The 19,248-nt window shown below is 38.3% G+C and overlaps 1 protein-coding gene across 4 annotated transcripts in view; it reads left to right on the top strand.

Moving 5' to 3' along the window:
- Nucleotides 1–19,248, top strand: part of MGAM (maltase-glucoamylase) — a 65,903-nt gene that overhangs the window by 24,336 nt on the left and 22,319 nt on the right. For all 4 annotated transcript variants that reach the window (XM_032275789.1, XM_032275791.1, XM_032275790.1 and 1 more), the window contains 7 exons: nt 9,416–9,536; nt 10,882–10,991; nt 11,525–11,676; nt 12,251–12,422; nt 14,866–14,965; nt 16,931–17,043; nt 17,423–17,548. In XM_032275789.1, the coding sequence (XP_032131680.1) occupies nt 9,416–9,536; nt 10,882–10,991; nt 11,525–11,676; nt 12,251–12,422; nt 14,866–14,965; nt 16,931–17,043; nt 17,423–17,548 (894 nt within the window). The remainder of the gene's footprint in view (nt 1–9,415; nt 9,537–10,881; nt 10,992–11,524; nt 11,677–12,250; nt 12,423–14,865; nt 14,966–16,930; nt 17,044–17,422; nt 17,549–19,248) is intronic.

Here is a 19,248-nt window from a genome sequence, read left to right as displayed (position 1 = left end):
GGCTAATTTTTTGTATTTTTAGTGGAGATGGGGTTTTGCCATGTTGGTGAGGCTGGTCTCGAACTCCTGATCTCAAGTGATCCACCTGCTTTGGCCTCCCAAAGTGTTGGGATTACAGTCGTGAACCACTGCGCCCAGTCAGAAATGCTCTTTTTTACATCCAACTTTTGTTATTATTTCTACCCAACTCCAGTACATATAGTGGGTTATTAATGCATGTTGAGTCAAGTTGAAACACTCTTGTATCAGACCCAAGTTAACCTCCGTGTCTCTATAGTTTCACTTAGGCTATACTTCTATGCAGATTTTAAAGACAACTCTCTACACTTATTCCTAATCTTTGAATTCTAAAATCCTTTCCACTTCTTTGATGAAGTCTTTTATCCTCAATTCCAGAACTCAGAGTTGAAAGATCCCATTGATGGCAGGAAGCAGGAATATTTAATCAAATTGCAGATATCCAGTTTAGGAAAGAAATGATAGTTAATACTTTTAAATGCTTTGATTTTCCAGGGCTTTGAAGTACTTTGTAAACATGGGAGAGCAGGTTACATGCTTAAAGATAAACCCACATGCCCTAGGGAAACATTGTAGAGTAGTTAAGCTGGGAGAAATTCACAATGAAGTGTTTTCCAAAGACAACAATAACATTAATGGTAATCTGAATAATCTGAGAGGTTATCATATTTGTTATTCAGAAGCTTTGTCATCTTTTACAGCAAACACATTTGGTAATTTTCTATGTATTACTGATTTATTTGGCTTATAATATCCTTTCCAAATTCCATTTGTTATCAATGTGTTTAATGGATCATGTTTTATGATATAGCAGGAAAGATACTGCATTTTGCCAAGATCATTGTGAGTCTTCACCCTTAAAATTACTCTGTTTACACAACATCTGTTAAGAGCCATGTACCCCAGAACTTAAAGTAAAATAAAAACATATTTAAAAAAATAGATTATACTCCTTTACTAATGAAGCTTAAAAGGAAAAAAAAAGCCATTAAATGGTGCTAGGAAGAGCGGTGAGCTCAGATAAAAACTTAAAAGTCTTAAAAGCCTTAAGTTTATGTTTGGCACCTTGAAATGATAGTGTAGCCATTGGACAAGTAGGGGGATGAAAGGGGAGCCAGGTTATTGGGTTACTCAGTCCACCCAGGCTTTGCTTCTGGAAAGGTCTTTGACTTGATCATTAAGTCACATTTTCTGATAAACTGTTAAATCCTTCTAAATAAAATGAGATAGTGTGTGCTCAGCTAAACGTATTCATTAAACAAATGACTATTGAAAACTATACTAATCTCAAAATATTTTAGAATAGTGATCTCAAAGATTCTGGCAAATGTTTCTCTGAAAATTCACGACAGTCTGATTTAGGGGACTAGAAAGACTGGATCAAAGGAATGGTAAAGGTAGCAACTTTGTTTTTAAAAGTCTTTGCTGTTAGACTTTACCATGAGGTTAAATGAAGTGGCCAGCCTAACAAACTGAATTTGAAAACCTGACTCAAGATGCACATATTATAAAATAGCCTACAATTAAGATTTTTCACTGAGTTAAGACTAATTTTATTCATTCATTTGTTCGAACTTAATGCATATAAAAAGAGCTAGGGAACATTTTGATGAATAGAGGGTGATCTGAAATTCCTTTGTCATCAAATGCTTTCAACTTCTAAGATTCCTGCTCTATTTGAAGATGGGATACTTCATCTCATTCTACTCATTTTCTTCATGTGGAGACTTTCTGGTTCCACCTTTGTGGTTCACGACATCAGGTTCTTTTGTGCTGCTATAATATAATACCTGAGACTGGGTAATCTATCTATCTATCTATCTATCTATCTATCTATCTATCTGTATCTATTTTTTGAGATGGAGTCTCGCTCTGTCCCCAGGCTTGAGTGCAGTGGTGTGATCCTGGCTTACTGCAACCTCCAGCTCCCTGGTTCAAGTGATTCTCCTGCCTCAGCCTCCCAAGTAGCTGGGATTACAGGCATGCACCACTGCACCCAACTTATTTTTGTATTTTTTTTTTTTTTTTAGTAGAGACGAGGTTTCATGTTGGCCAGGATGGTCTCAGTCTCCTGACCTTGTGATCCACCCGTCTCAGCTTCCCAAAATGCTGGGATTACTAGGTGTAAGCCACCGTACCTGGCCTTGGACTAGGTAATTTATCAAACACAGAAATTTATTTCTCACAGTTATGAATGGAGACTGGAAAGAACAAGGTTCTGGCATCTTGTCAGGGCCTTCTTGCTGCATTCTCACATGGTGGCAGGCAGATGGCAAGAGACAGCACACTCTCTCCATCTAGCCCCTTTAGAAGGGCCCCTTATTCCCTTTGTCTGGGAGGAACCCTCAGGGCCTAATCACTTCTCAAAGGCCCTACCTGTCAATAATATCATATTGGCAACACCTGAATTTTGGAGGGGACACATTGCAACCATAGCACCAGCCTAACTAAAATTACCTGAAGTCTCCTATTTTCTTAGACTTCTGTTTTCTTAGAGCACAACTTCTCCATTTGTCTACTGCATTACAAACTACCCAAACTTAGCGGTTTGCAACAACAATTGTTTTATTTTATCTAGTGATTTTGTAAGTTAGAGAGTTTGGCAGGGTTTGGATGAATGGTTTTTCTTTCCACATAGTATATACTGGGATTAAATGGTATGGTGGTATTTAGTTGGTGGCTGATCTGGTCTGTAGATTTCAAAGTGGCTTTACTTACATACATGGTACCTTGGTGAAAATGGCTGTAAGGCTAATGGCACCCTCTTCCCCTCCATATAGTCTCAGAGTCTCTCTTGCTACTCTCTCCAGTAGGGTAGCTGAATTTCTTACATGGTGGCTCAGTGCTGCAAGAGACAGAGGTGAAAGCTTCCAGTTCTCTTAAATACCACACCTAAACTGGCATAGCATCACTTTTGCTGCATTTTGTTGATCAAATCAGCCTCAGGCTGGCCCAGATTCAATGGGAACAGCAACAGACTCCACCTGTTGATGCAAATGTCTTCATGATGGCCATTTTAAACAACTGCAGGGGAATGCTTATTTTTTTTTTTTCAGAGTAGCATAAAGGTTGCTGTTCATGGTGAAGGCTGTGGTGAACTGGACAGAACAGAACAGGATAGGGTGGCATAGGTCAGAGGAGTCAGCACTGGGAATAGGGTAGGTAGCAGAGCTAAGTTACTAAGGTCTAATGCAAATTGGAAGGAGCTCCTTCTGTTCCCCATCCAGTGGCAAGAAATGGTTGATGCCACTGACTCACTCAGGCTGACTCTCCCTCAGTCTGGGATCATGTCCTTTTAAGCAGTTTGCATTTGTCCTGGTAACTTTGCTTTGCTTTTTTTTTTTTTTTTTTTTTTTTTTTTTCTGAGTGCTGCAGTTGCTGAGGTTTTTTTTTTTTTTTTTTTTTTTTTCTTAGATCTGTTGCTTCCTAATGACCTAATGGTTGATTAATTTCAAGAAACCTCTCTCTTATCAGTCAATTATTTTCACCCCACATTGTGGAAAGGCATAGGGAGTTACTTCTGAGAAAGTTTCTGGTTGATAACTGATTTCACTTTTAGAATAGGGTAGCTATTTCTCTTTTTTATATAAAAATATGTGAGAAAATATTTTTAAAACTAAAAGGCCCACATGCTTACTACAGAAAATGTGTTAGGAGAGAAAGTCTGTGACAGATCCCTTTAGATTTCTTTTGGTTCTTCGCTCTACCCGTTACACTGATCAGCGCAGCAAGGAACTAGGCCTTTTCTGTTTTCCTGTAACACTAGGAATCCTGGATTATCATTTAGTGGTTTTCATTTTACTACATTTTGTTTGCTTCTCTTTTTGTGTATTTCCCAGGTTCTGTCCCAGAAATTCTGATTTAATTCGTAAGGAGTGGATCCCAGGCCTGCTTATTTTGGTAACTTGCTAGGTGATCCAAATGTGCAGCTCATGTCAATAACCAGGGGTCTAGGGCAGTGGTTTTCAAACATTGTTCTGTATTAGCATCACCTAGAGAGCTAATAAAAACCTCAGCCCTCCAGGTTCAGTGAAGGAGGATAGAGCCTGGGCTTTTATACTTTTACTGAATTTTCAAGGCGATTCTGACAGGGACCATAGTTGGAGAGTATAGTAAAATGTGTTTGACACAATGTGCAAAGTTGTACATTTTTCAGCAGTTCTGTAGGTTATCATGTTGGAAGGGATTTTGGCAAAATATGGAATGTTTTTAGTCTGTATGTTTATGTTGTTAGGCATGATGATTATAGTCTTCTTGGTAATCCTGTATATGAAAGCTTGAAAGATAATGGCACGTTTGGGACTTGATAAAAGATGGGGAGTCGAGAAAACAGGCAGTTCTATATTATTTTCGCCTTGGTTTTGCTGTTTTTCTATATAGCATTAACTTCTTTGAGATAATAAATCTTTAAGATATACAAAAATATCTGTAAAACCATTATCCAGCTTAAGAAATAAATTCCCAGGTTCTGTCCCAGAAATTCTGATTTAATTCGTAAGGAGTGGATCCCAGGCCTGCTTATCAGCAGAGATGAAGTCCCCTGCATACTCCTGTTGTATTATTACCCTTTCTTTCATCCTCTTTAGCATAACCATAGTTGTGAGATTGATATTTACCATGCATTCCTTTCGGCCTTTACTACTTCCATGCACACTTGTAAATAATAGATATGTGTGGCCTATAAACAAAACGCATTTTTGTTTATGCACTTAACATTGTGAGATTTAACTATGTTGATAGGTATCTCTAGTTCATTTGCTTTTGCTGTAAAATTGGTACACAATTGTATAAAATTGTATACCAATTTTACAGCAAAAAGAAATCAAAATCACTCTTTCCACAGATACAAAAATTAGTTTTCCTCCAATATCTTGAGGTTGCATCAGTCCCATTCTGAATATCTTTGTGTTTTTTACTTGCATCTGTGTGATTTTAAATATATATCTTCAAGTTTACTAGACATTATCAAATTGATCTCCAAAGTGGCTGTGCTAATTTACCATCTCACTATCATTCTCTGCATCTTCAGTAACATTTGGAATTAACAGTCTTTTAAAGTTTTGCCATTTGGGGATTATAAAATAGTATTTTGTTGTGATTTCAGTGCTAACTTTTCTCAATACTAATGCTGGTGAACATCTCTCATTTAGTTCTTTTCTGTCTTGCCTAATTTTATATTGAGATGTTTATTTTCTTGATGTGTACAAGTTTCTTGTTTGTTCATTCATGTGATTCTAGATTCTAAGTCTTATCATATATATTGCAAATATTTACTGTTATGAGGCTTTGCTCATCTTTTTTATACTGTCTTGATGAAGAAAAGCTCTTCATTTTAATAGAGTCAATCCTATCAACATTTGTGGCTTATGTTTTGATAACTATATATTCCCATATTACATTGTATCTCAAAAACAATTACAGGAAGACTAAAGGCCTGAAGACAAAAAACAAAAAGTTATAGATTTCATAAGAAAAAAGAATCTAATATAATAATGGAGTTATTTATTCTATTTTTTCTATACATTTTCTTGGATTTCTATGTAGACAATATTTTGTCTGGAAGTAATGATTATTTGGCCCTATTGTTTTCAGTCTTGTACATGTTCCGTCTTTTCTTGTCCTCTTGAATTGTTAGGACCTCCAATATATTTTTAAATTATAAGCAGTCGTAGTCATTCGTTACTTAGGGCTTTTTTTTCTTCTGATTTTAAAGGGAATCCTTTTAATATGTTATCATTTAGTAAGATACTTGTTGTACAGTTATGGTGGATATCCATTATCAAATTAAGGAATTTGCTTTTCATTCCAAGTTGACTAAGAATTTTATTATAATAGCTGATTAATTCAAATGATTATATGGTATACTTTCTTTAATAAGTTTTTATTATGAAATACACAAATAGATTTGCTATTAAAGGATCTCCTTATTTCTGGAGAAAACACCACTTGTTCGTTATTCATTTAATGTGTTACTGATTTCTGTTGTTAATGCTTTCTGTGCTTTTTCTTATAGGCATTTGCATTTATGTTCGTGAATAAGACTGGGCTCTAGTTATCCTTTTTGTTTCATGTTTGCTTTTGACATAAAGTACTTTCTTTATTTCTCCTCTCCTCTCTCTTTTAAGTGTTAAGAAACATTGGGAATTGGAGGAGGAAAGGATTAGGGTAGGGCAGAGGTTGATTGACTCTTAAGTAGTGTCTTCAGGATCTGGCTTCTCTCTATCTCAGAATTCTGTTCACTCTTCCTCTTCATGTTGGTGAAAGAACCTGTATAGCTGTTATATAAAAAGTAACATATCTTTCTATTTTTATGTAAATTATCCACCAATTACTGTGGGTGCTCTTAAAATATTCTGTTATGTACTATCTCCTTTAATTTTACCTTGTGATTCTTTAAACTTTTTTGGTATGTATTTTGAGTCTTTATTATTAGGTATATATCATGGTTGAGCTGTAATATCTTGAAACTTTAATCATCATGTACTGACTCTATGTCTGTTTAATAATGAATTTTTACTTCAAGTCTAGCTTTTATTTTGGAGTCTTACTCTCTTACTCTGTCACCTAGCCTGCAGTGCAGTGGTTCACTACAACCTCCACCTCCCGGGTTCAAGGGATTCTCCTGCCTCAGCCTCCTGGGTATCTGGGGCTATAGGCACAAGCCACCACGCCTGGCTAATTTTTGTATTTTTAGTAGTGACGGGGTTTCACTGTGTTGGCCAGGCTGATCTCAAACTCCTGACCTCCAGTGATCCACCCGCCTCCCAAAGTGCTGGGATTACAGGCATGAGCCATCGCGCCTGGCTGGCATTCTTTTTACATATTTGCTTTCCCCCTTTACTTTTAGTGCTCTTGTGAGCTTAAGTTGAGGATGTGTAAACTTTAAGAAACATTTAGTTGGATTTATTTCTTTAAATGTAATCTGACTATCTATGTCTTTTAAATATTTAAACCATGTGATAGTTGACATGACACATTCTTTCTATGGTCTCATTTTGTGCCTTCTATTTATTCTGTTTATGTGCTAGTTCCCACCCCCACTCTTCCATAAACATGTCTTTTTTCTTAATTTTTTGGATCGAGGATTTCCACACTCCCCCCAACTCCAAACAATTTTCCTTCAGTACTGTTTTGGTAGTTACATGTTCTCTATTATTTTGGCAGTTTATCTTAAATTTTTAATTGTCATAGCCAACTTAAAGGGGCATTTTGTGTCCTGGGTCTAATTATTTTTGTGTGCCCTAATTCTATTCATACCATCATTTTCCATAGTATCTTTCTAAATCTGTTTTCCTAGGTTTTACATACTTTGTGTTCTCTTATTATATGGGTCGTGCTCCATGTCTCCTCTCACTTCTTCCAATGGCTCAGCTCTACTGTAGCGGCCGGCATTTTTGACTTGGCCAACCATGACTGTGTACATTCCTTGCTCTTTTGGCCACTCTGATCTTTGTTCTTTCCAGTTTAATGGAAAAATTATTAAACTCTTGCCTGTGTACAAAAACCATTATGCTTAACACCCTTTTCAACACTTTTTTCTTTTTATGCTGAGGTTTCATCTGAGTAGGCTTTGCAAAAACAAAGACAAAACTGTGGATTGAAGTTGAGTTCACAGTGCAACCTGATCTACAGCAGTGTAAACCACATATGGACATCATTTTTTATTCCTCATACTGACTATTAGTGTAAAAAAGAGCATTTGATTAAATTTCATTGTTCATATAAATTAGTAAAAAGTTTTTTTCTTACCATTTGCAAAGCTGTATACTCCTGAAAACGTGCTTGGAGATACTCAAACCAGAGTATAGAAAAAAAAAAAGGATAGTGAGAGAACTAAGTTTTGGTCTTGCCTTCTCAATAGCTGAGTAACCTTTGGCAGGTCACTTTACCTTGGTGAAGCTTTACCACTCTGGGCCTCAGGTAATTAATTTGTAAAATGATCTGGCAGGAAGTATTAGTTATCTACTGCTGTGTAATAAATTATTCAAAAATTTAATGGCTTAACATGACAAGTATTTTTTAATACTTTAATACTTGACAGCTTCTTGACCTTGGCTTAGCTAGGTGTCTTTGATTCAGTGTCTCTTGGAAGGATGTAATCAAGGTGCCTGCCAGGACTGTGGGATGATCGTTTTCAAGCTCACTCATGCAATTGTTGTCAGGATTCAGCTCTTCAGGTGTTGTTGGACTGAGAACCCCAGTTTCTTGCTGGCTACTAGCTGGAGACCTCCCTCTGTTCCTTGCCATGTGAGCCCCTCCACAGTATGACAACTCGCTTCTCCCAGAGCGAGGACTCAAATAGAGAAAGTGAAAGAGAGCAAGCAAGACAGAAGCCTCAATCTTTCTGTGATCTAATCTTGAAAGCAGCATCCTATTATTTTCTCTGGTTTCTATTACTTGCAAGTCACTTGATTCAGCCCACACTCAAGAGGAGAGAGTTCTTTGTCCTTTTCTGTATTTAACCTGATTACTTCTCCCAACTTAGTTGGTGTGAGAAAGCAGTTGTCTTCCTTTTGGTCTCCACTTGATTCAATCATTAATTATGTTAGAAGGCACATACTTTTCTTAGGTAAGAGTAAGAATCTATTTGGGTGTTAAGGAAGACTACTTTCTGCCTCTGGAGGAGTTGAGAGACTGTATACATGTCATATATCTCACATGTGTTTAATCCGCATACATGTAATGCATATATTTAAAAGTCAAAACAACATCAGAAGGTTTCAGAATAAAGTTGATTGCAAAATATGGTTTTTATTTTATTTATTTTTTTAATTGTACTTTAGGTTCTGGGGTACATGTGCAGATCATGCAGGATTGTTGCATAGGTACATACGTGGCAAGGTGGTTTGCTGCCTTCCTCCCCTCATCACCTATATCTGATTTTCTTCTCACATTATCCCTCCCCACCCTCCCCACCCCCCACTGTCCCTCCCCTAGTCCTCCCCAACTGATGGTGTGTGATGCTCTCCTCCGTGTCCACATGTTCTAATTGTTCAACGCCCACCTATGAATGATACCATGTGGTGTTTGATTTTCTGTTCCTGTGTCAGTTTACTGAGAATGATGGTCAAAGCCAATATAAATGAAGTTCCATTTGTAATTGTGGATTACTGGTGATATATCATTGTTTAGACTATTTAAATATAAGGTTTTTTGTGATAAAAGATATAGAATGCATTTTGCTTCCCTACTGTTACATAGGAAAGACATTGGCCAGAAAATTGATTGTGGGGAGAAGCTCTGCCATTGGTTGGTATATGGCACAACTTTTCTAAATACCAGTTTTCTTACTTGTAAAATGAGGTTATTGATACCACAGTCTCAAATTAGATGTTTCGTGCTTTATAAATGATAGTGTTCTACAACTAAATGGACTTTCTTTAACCTCTTGTTTCAGGCCACATGTGACCAACGGGGCTGCTGCTGGAGTCTCCAGGGAGCAGGAAGTGTTCCCTGGTGCTACTATTCCAAGAATCATGGCTACCACATGGAGGGTGACCTTGTAAACACAAATGCAGGTAAGCCAGAGTCTGCCATGATGCAGGAGGTCCAGACGCTCTGGAGACTGGCTCTGTATCCCCCAGAGGAGAGCTGGGGCAGCCTGCAGAGTTCTGCTCTGTGGGGCCATATAACCACATATGACAGAAGGTGGGCACTGCTCTTAATTAAGGACTAGAATCTATGTGGGCACCAAGGAAAAATTACTTTCTGTCTTGGGAGTTGAGAGACCATGCTCTCTTTCTACCTTTCGCTTTATGAATCTTCATGACTGCAATAATCATTAATCACTTTGGTTTTCAAATTTATCCCTTTTAAAGTGGGGGATTTGAAATCAGTAACCTCTCAGACTACTTCCAACTCTAATTTTATGTTTTTTTATGAAATGGAAATATTTCAATTTTATAAACATGTTATGAAAATTACTATTCAATATAAGTGTTCATGGAATGAGTAGCCCCTCTTCTTCCTCCTACTCTAAAATGCAGAGCATAGGCTGGGCACAGTGGCTCACACCTATAATCCCAGCACTTTGGGAGGCCAGGGAGGACAAGGTGGGTGGATCACCTGAGGTCAGGAGTTTCAGACCAGCCTGGCCAACATGGCGAAACCTGGTCTCTACAAAAAATACAAAAATTAGTCGGGTGTGGTGACACACGCCTGTAGTTGCAACTACTCGGGAGGCTGATGAAGGAGAATAGCTTGAACCTGGGAGGCAGAGGTTTCAGTGAGCCGAGATTGCATCACTGCACTCCAGACTGGGTGACAGAGTGAGACTGTCTCAAAAAAAAAAAAAAATGCAGAGCATAATGATGATCATTCTGGAGGACTGCAGAAGGTGACACTTTAGGGAGGCTCTCGGTATAAAGGAAGAGTCATGTTCCCCTTTCAGATGCTCTTGGCCTGATGGACTGTTCTAAGTCTCAACTCTCACCTCATTTACCATTTAATTAGGGAGATGGCATCAATGGATATAATCACCTGTAATGCAATATGAAAATAACTGGGAAGGAATTATGTGTATATATGTCAGGTCTGAGACTGTAAAGGATGTTTGATTAATACTGAATGACTGATGGGCTCGTGGAATGAGTGTTAGGCTTATTCGGGGAGGTTTTCAATCAGATTTTGTAGAAGAGAGACATAGATTTTTATATAATGTAATGATGATATTTAGCTCCAGAACCTGCCATAGATAGTGTGTTCATATCATGGGATATGTATCTGTCTCTTCCTTTCTTTTGAGAAATAGAGGGGTTTGTTTTTTCATCAATCACTTTGACATGTATCCTAATTTTTATGTGGCTATTATTTGAGAATTTGCAGAGTAAACTATGAAAACCTTTTTTTTTTCTCCTATATTAGGATTCACAGCCCGGTTGAAAAATCTGCCTTCTTCACCCCTTTTTGGAAGCAGTGTTGACAGTGTTCTTCTCACAGCAGAATATCAGACATCGAACCGTTTCCACTTTAAGGTTGTAATTTGTTTACATTTCTTTGAAAATTTTTATTTTATTATACTTTAAGTTCTGGGGTACATGTGCTGAGAGGCTTTTGTTCCCTACCCGATCACTGCAGTTACTACAAAATAGAAAATATTGCTACTGAAGGTATTTTTCTCTACTGTCATTATTAATTAGCACCTGTACATTAAAGACATACACAGAATAGCCTTCCTTTAGTGTGGTGACTTCCCCAATATGTATTACAGCTTACTCGTGAATTTGGCTTCCATTTATTTACTCTAGATAACATGTGGAATGTGGTAGGAAGGTAAAATAGGGAAGTATTACAGCTATCAGTCCATCTCTGCAGATGTGCTGTGTGTATTTCTTCCTAAAGACTAACTTATGCCCAAAGGTGAACCATTTGAATTTGGTAACTTAAGAAGTACCTCTATCTTAGACATGAAGTCAGTATGATCAGTGCCTGATTCCAGTACCATAAGTACGGATATTGGGAAGCTCCAACAAGTTTTTATTTTGGCTTTCCTTCTATCTCTGTACAGTTGACCGACCAAACTAAAAGCAGGTATGAAGTGCCCCATGAACACGTGCAGTCCTTCAGTGGAAATGCTGCTGCTTCTTTGACCTACCAAGTTGACATCTCCAGAGAGCCATTTAGCATCAAAGTGACCAGAAGAAGCAACAGTCGTGTTTTGTAAGTTTTGGAAACGTATCTGAAGACCAAAGTAGGAAGGTTACAGATAAGGGAGGTCTGTAAGCCTGAGGAAGGGAGTGTTTCAACACTATTCCTGAAGGTTGTGAGTCCACTATTAGTGGCCAGACCCTTTACCTCCTAAAGTGTGTGTGTGTGTGTGTGTGTGTGTGTGTATATATATATATATATATATATATTTCTGGCTTTCTTCCTCTTTCTTCTGTTTGCATAATCATTGCTTCTCTTTAGTTTTTCCTTTCTTCCCCTCCATCTGTAATATATAACCACCTGTCCACCAGTAAATATTTACTGAACATCTCCCATTATAAGTATAGTGTTCTGGTCATGTGGTAGAGTGTCTGGTCCGGGAGACGACTGTCAGAAATTTGTACATGGTCCCTTTCTTCAAGGAGTCCTGGTCTCTTGTTGTCCATAGAAAAACGTCACAGGAAGGCAAATGGGACTGAATAAATGGGGGCTACCGAGGCATTGAGATACAAAGGACGTTTTTCTAAACAGTTATGCTCTCTCTACCTGCTTGCTCACCCATCCTTGTGTTCTCCACCTTGTCTAGGTTTGACTCGGGCATTGGGCCCCTCCTGTTTGCCGACCAGTTTTTGCAGCTCTCCTCCCGACTGCCTAGTGCTAATGTGTATGGCTTGGGAGAGCATGTGCACCAGCAGTACCGGCATGATATGAATTGGAAGACCTGGCCCATATTTAACAGGGACACAACTCCCAATGGTGTAAGCTTTCAGATGGGTCCCTTTCCACTGAATGTCATAGTCTCATTCTTGAAGGTCACCTCTAGTATTACAGTGTAGTGTTTAAGAGTTTAGAGTGAGACTACCTGGCTTTGAATTCTAGTCTTGCTACTTACCAGTTACGTGGTTCTGGGTGTTACTTACCTCTCTGTCTCTAGTTTCTTATCTATGAAATGGAAGTAATATCTCGCTAGGGTTCTGGTGAGGATTAAATAAACTCATACATGTAAAGTATCTAGAAGAATGTCTGCCACAAAGAAAGTGCTCAATAAATGCCAACTAATTCATATTTTCCTAACTAGATATGGAGAATATATTATTAATATATGTACTCTGAACAATAGTTGATTGCGATCTCCATACTTTTAGGTTCACCTTTAATCACTGACTCGGCAGGTTTATTATCAAAATAGGATAAAGTCTCAGCCAAAACAGTCATTCTTTTTGTAAAGAATGATTGTGGTAGTGAAAGAATAGACAGAGTTTTGTTGTCATTATTGTTTTATTGTATTTCCACTGTTGTTATTTTGACTGCTAGACCTTGAAGCGACATTGTTTTTTAGACTTAGCAATACTCCATGTTCAGGGCCTTTCTTTTTCATTATTATTTCTTCTTCTTCTTCTTTCTTCTCCTTCCTTCTTCTTTCTTCTTCTTCCTCCTTCCTTTCTTCTTCCTTCTTCCTTTCTCCTTTCTTCTTCCTCCTCCTCCTCCCTTTCTTCTTCTTTCTTTTTTTGAAATGGGGTCTCACTGTCACTTAAGCTGAAGTGCAGTGGTGCAATCACCACTCATTTTAGCCTCAACCTCCCTGGGCTCAGGTGATCCTCCCACCTCAGTGTCTGGCATAGCTGAGACTAAAGGTGTGTACCACCATGCCTAGCTAATTTTTTGTATTTTTTTTTTTTTTTTTTTGTAGAGACTAGGTTTCACCATGTTGTTCAGGCTGGTCTTGAACTCCTGGGCTCAAGTGATCCTCCTGCCTTGGTCTCCCATAAATGCTGGGATTACAAGTGTGAGCCACTGTACCCAGCTTGGCTTTCTTGACTAAGCAGAATTAATGGCTGGATGAAAGGAAATTATAGCAGTAATTTATTAGTCAGCTATTTATATATATACATACATATATGTATATATATATATTTCTATTTCACTATAGAGTCCAGAAAATATAATAATTTCTTGTTAGAGAAAACCGAGGCCCAGAGAAGTCAAATTAATAGCTCATGGGAAAATAGTTTGTAAGAACAGAGGAAGAATTGAATCCCTACTCTGTCTAATTTAAAGCCCAGGCTCTCTGTACATATGCTTATCTATCAGACAAGCAGAAAAGCTGTTGAGTCAGAGCAGCTTACCTAGGAGCACTTGGTGATGATTGTTTCATTAGGGAGCCTCAGATCCTTGCTACTCAAAGAGTGTATGTAGCAGGGCAACCACCATGTGAGAGGTGGGCCTTCAGTCCCTCCTTTTATCTATTGAATTAAAATCTGCATTTAGAGCTGGATGCAGTGGCTCATGCCTGTAATCCCAGCACTTTGGGAGGCTGAGGTTGGTGGGTGGATCATTTGAGGTCAGGAGTTCAAGACCAGCTTGGCCAACATGGGGAAACCCCATCTCTACTAAAAAATACAAAAATTAGCTGGGCTGTAGTGGCACATGCCAATAATCCCAGCTAATCGGGAGGCTGCAGTAGGAGAATCACTTGAGCCTGGTAGGTGGAGGTTGTGATGCGCCGAGATTGCATCACTGCACTCCAGTCTGGGCGACAAAGTGAGACCCTGTCTGAAAACAAAACAAAACAAAACAAAACACATTTAACTAAAATGCCCATGTAATTTTTGGATACACCAAATTTTGAGAAATACTTTTCTAGAGCAATGGTTTTCAAAAGTGACTTCATGTTGGAATTATCTGTAGAAATTAAAAAATGATAGTGATGTCTGCTTCCATCTCCAAGGATGCTGTTTTAATTGGTTTGGGGTGCAGTCTAGGTTGAGAACTCCTGTTCTGGAGTCTCAAAGACAAGCCAAGACTAGAGCTCCATCTAGTTGCCTGATTGATATTAAGGCATATTGATGGAGCTTTTGCTGATGAGGTTAAGTTAGATTAAGACACGCCTCTTTGAGAAGGGAGCTCTTTTAAATTACAGTTTTAAAATTCCTATCCTCCTACTTTCTAAAAAACGTTACAGTCTTCACATTCCTTCTAGATGAATGATCATAACAGGCTCATTCTGTAAGAAAACACGAGTTCACTTGGTTAACATCAACTAGATATAGATCCCACCTTTTAAAAATGTATTGTGCCTTTATGTCCATGAATTTCCTGTCAATTACTTGCATGATTAAGACTGATTTCCTAAACCAACCCTGCAGTGTGGTTCTGAAACCTCTTGGTTGTAAATTTTGGTTTTTAATTATCTTTCTACAGAATGGAACTAATTTGTATGGTACGCAGACATTCTTCCTGTGCCTTGAAGATGCTAGTGGATTGTCCTTTGGGGTGTTTCTGATGAACAGCAATGCCATGGGTAAAGGAATATTCATGAAAAAAAAAACAACAAAAAAACAAGCACAAGAGTTATTTTCCGTCCTTTCTTATGGCACTATGATAAAAGGAATGGATCCCTTTAAGAGTGACTGAGCCATAGTGTAGGGAGGGCCTTATATGTTCTCTAATCCTGCCATCCCTACTTCATTACCTGTTGATCCATGGTAGCCATGAATAGGGGATTTTCTCCTAGCTTATGATTTTCCTGAATCTGGCGGCTTCTGTTGGAATATTTTCTGTTATAAAGTTGAGGAGCCAATCCTTCTCTATAATCTACTCTGAGATAGTTTCCACCAATGTGTTCTTCTCTAGCCTTAGCCTTTTAGTCAGCAGATCCCAGTGGCAATGAGTTGCCACAGGGAAAGAGAAGATGTATCAGAATCTCCCAGGACTGATGGTGGGAGCAGGATATTGATCCACACCTCTTCTCAGTTGAGAGTCATCCATTCAATCAGTACACCTCAAAGTGTGGTCCATGAATGGGTCACAGACTTTTTCAGGTCTATAGTAAGATGAGTATTGAAATGGCGAGTAAGCAGTGCTGTAGCCTCCACATGCACACATGAACCTTTTTCTAGCAATTCATTTCCGTGTTATTTTATGAAAATATCAGCTTACAGTGAAATGGAAATTAAAAAAAAAAAAGATCTGATTCTCCACCACAGAGATTTGAGAAGCACTCCAAATGATCTAAGATGATTCTAGGACATCTAAGACATGAATCTAAGATGATTTTAATAGAATCTCAGATGGTCCTAAGGTACTTAAAGTACCAAATAACCTAAGAATAGACTGACATAATATAATACAAGGACTGTATACTTTTAGGTAGGTGAAAGGAACCAGAAAGTAAGATGAGTCAGGCTTAATGGGAAAGGTCACAAGATCCTAGATACTCTGTATGAGTTATTCCTATGACCAAAGAGTACATTGCAATATTTCTTGAGGCATTTTATTCCTAGATACAAATCAAGGTAATAACACAAATTTTGAGAATGGTGATTGGCACATAGTGGAGTTTTGAATTTATGATATAATCTCTGACATTTTTTTAGTTTGGCTCTTGTTTGATGTGAGATTCACGAGGGTAGTTACCTCCATGTCTAGTTGAATTGCACTCTCACAATAATGATGGGGTATGTGGTGGGACATGTTCTGTGGTTGCAAAAGTCGGAGAGGAAAAACTTCTCCTCTAACCTCTTAGGGTTAATTCTTGGGAGCCTGCAAATTAAACTGACAAGAAGATAGATTAGCAATAGAAAAGGCAGAATTTATTTACACATGCAGTGCACATACACACGGAAGTTCTCAGTGATAAGTAACTCAAAGTGGAGATTAGAACTTAGGGCTTAATTAATAGGTGAAAGGGAAGGAGAGAAAGACATTTATGAGAGAGCAAGTGACTTTTTGGAAAGATAAATGGGTCCTTAGGAGAATAGGTGGGAGAATATTATAGTCTTATGACACTGTCTTTCTGGGAATGGTGCTTGTTGTCTCAGAGAAGATTAGAGGTACTCGTTGGAGTGGATTTATGACAATTGCATTTTACTGAGTTCTTTTAGGAGACTCTGCTTTTAGGCACATCAGGGATTTCAGTAACTCAAATGCCTTCAGCCTGAAATAATTTTTTTATGTCACAGTGGTTTATTCTGGACCCTTTCATAAACCTGGCTGCTTTTTCCCCAGAGCCTGGGACCTGGCACAAGGCACTAAGACACTCCAGTCACCTTATTAAAATCTATCACAGAAAAAATGCCTTGGCTGCCAGGCGTTGTGAGGGTGAACTTGGACGGTCAGGATTTGTCCCTCAGTATTCAAAATGTGAGGCACTAGCATCACTTTGTTAATGTTCACATGGCTAGTGATCCTGTGTTATTTTAAAACTTGGTAGTTACTATTCAAAAATCAATTCTGATTTTTTTTTCTTCATTTTTAATCTTTCAAGAGGTTGTCCTTCAGCCCGCGCCAGCCATCACTTACCGCACCACTGGGGGCATTCTCGACTTCTATGTGTTCCTGGGAAACACTCCAGAGCAAGTTGTTCAAGAATATCTAGAGGTAAACTTAGAATGTCATGATGATGACTGAGGAAATCCTAAACAGCAAATATTTTTAAAAAGTAAATTTCATGTGCAAGTGTGACTTACAAAAATCTGCTGTTATGAATTTGAGATATTAAAGAATAGATTTCATATATGAAATGGAACCTTGCTGTATAGCATTTTTATGTTATAAAAAGGTGAGAGAATATAAAGATGCCCCAAGTGGCCCTACCCTCCCAGATTTATGAAGGGGCTGGAAAAACAGACTAACATTCTAACATTAATGAATCCGTCCGTTGGGAAATGGAATATGTTTGGTGCGTTGAAACCAATGCTTCGAAAAATTTTTATTAAAAACAGAATTTGCTAATTTTCATGTAACTTATTTCTTTCAGCTCATTGGGCGGCCAGCCCTTCCCTCCTACTGGGCGCTTGGATTTCACCTCAGTCGTTACGAATATGGAACCTTAGGCAATATGAGAGAAGTCGTGGAGAGAAATCGCGCAGCACAACTCCCTTATGTAAGAAAGGCTTCCAACAGTTCTCCAAAAGTAAAGAAATTCCCTTGAAGAAAAAGAACAACTCATTTTTTTTCAAGGAACCAGTTCTTTATAGTATGAAATAGACTGGGAGACCGCAATTATTTGTTGGAGGGCAATCTGTTTTTTTTTTCTATTTTTCTTATTATGTATTTTATTAGTAAACATTTTTGTGCTTACTGTATTGACTACATTTTACAGGTGTTTTTATTTGAGTTTTCAAGGCATTTGTCTCTTTGGCTTGAATTGTATCTTTTTAATGCTCCTCAGTAGGGATTTTCTTGCCTTACACACGTTCTTGGTTTGTTTTGGCTCAAAAATGTCATGGCAGGGACTGACCATAAAAGTTGTATCATATTTTTAGGAATTCCTTTAAGATTCTGGCATAAGATTTTGTGTCTAAATTCTTAGATCTTAGGTTTAGTGTCAGGTAATGAACGAAGCAAATCTCCAGTCTCCCTACCTATGTATTAACAGATGTTTTGAAGACAAATTGAGGAAGCGGAATAGTTCTAGACCCTATGAATTTAGTTAGGAATAATCATATTACTGGAGCAACCATGAGCCATCCAGGTTAGCATCATTTTTTGCACAGATAGTAAACTGAGGCTGTCAGGGGAAATAACATGACCAAGACCATATAGATAGTTGATGACAGAACTAATACTGCATGACTACATGGATGTGAAAAATAATACAACAAGTTTTAGGTCCATGTGTTCTGACATTGGTATTTCATTACTACTGAATTGGCAATAAACAGAATTTGCCTTTCTCTGTAGAGTTGTCATTTTGCAAGTGAAGCAGAGCTTCAGTAGACATTTTGTAATTTGGTGGAAAGATAGTCCATAAATATGAAGTGTAAAAGAAAGTACTTAATGGAATTGAGATTCAAAAAGCCTAGGAACACTGAGGAGATGGGGGAAACAAAGTCAGAGTACGTGAAGGTGTTTGGTTGGATGAATTCACTCTCAGGTTAGCTGCAGAAAGTCAGGGTAGATAAAGACGTTTGGGTGCATGAATCCACTGTCAGGTTGACTGTAGGTCCCACTACTCATTCTCCAGCACGACATGGCTTTGCACATGTAGGGGTTGGTTGGAGGAGGGATAACAGAAAAAGTGGTAAAAGCAGGATTGAGCCAAAGGATAATGAACACAGCCACCATAATAATGAGCGCTACAATGCGGTGAACCCTCGTGGCAGGCAGTGTGCTAGATGCCTTTTTTAGTTATCTCAGCAACTCCGTTTTACTCTTAGAACTCCATTTAAGATTAGAAATCCCAGCCGGGCGTGGTAGTTCAAGCCTGTAATCTGTGCATTTTGGGAGGCTGAGGTGGGCAGATCACAAACTTAGGAGTTCAAGACCAGCTGGCCAGAATGGGAAAACCCTGTCTTTACAAAAAATACAAAAAATTAGCTGGGCACAGTGACATGTGCCTGCAGCCCCAGCTACATGGGAGGCTGAGGCAGGAGAATTGCTTGAACCAGGCAGATGGAGGTTGCGGTGAACTGAGATCGCACCACTGCACTCCAACCTGGGTGACAGAACGAGACTCTGTCCAGAAAAAAAAAGAAAAAGATTAGAAATCCCATTTAATTTTAGAAAACCAGAGGAACTAGTTTTCAAGCCCAAATCTCTAATAACATGGTGGCTATCTCTTTTTTTATGTCATTTTTTCCT

This window comes from Sapajus apella, unplaced genomic scaffold (genome assembly GCF_009761245.1).
Source record: "Sapajus apella isolate SASKATOON/1434 unplaced genomic scaffold, GSC_monkey_1.0 scaffold7, whole genome shotgun sequence".
Lineage (NCBI taxonomy): Eukaryota > Metazoa > Chordata > Mammalia > Primates > Cebidae > Sapajus > Sapajus apella.
The sequence above is the reverse complement of the archived record's forward strand: the minus strand, read 5'-3'. Positions and strand labels throughout refer to the sequence as shown.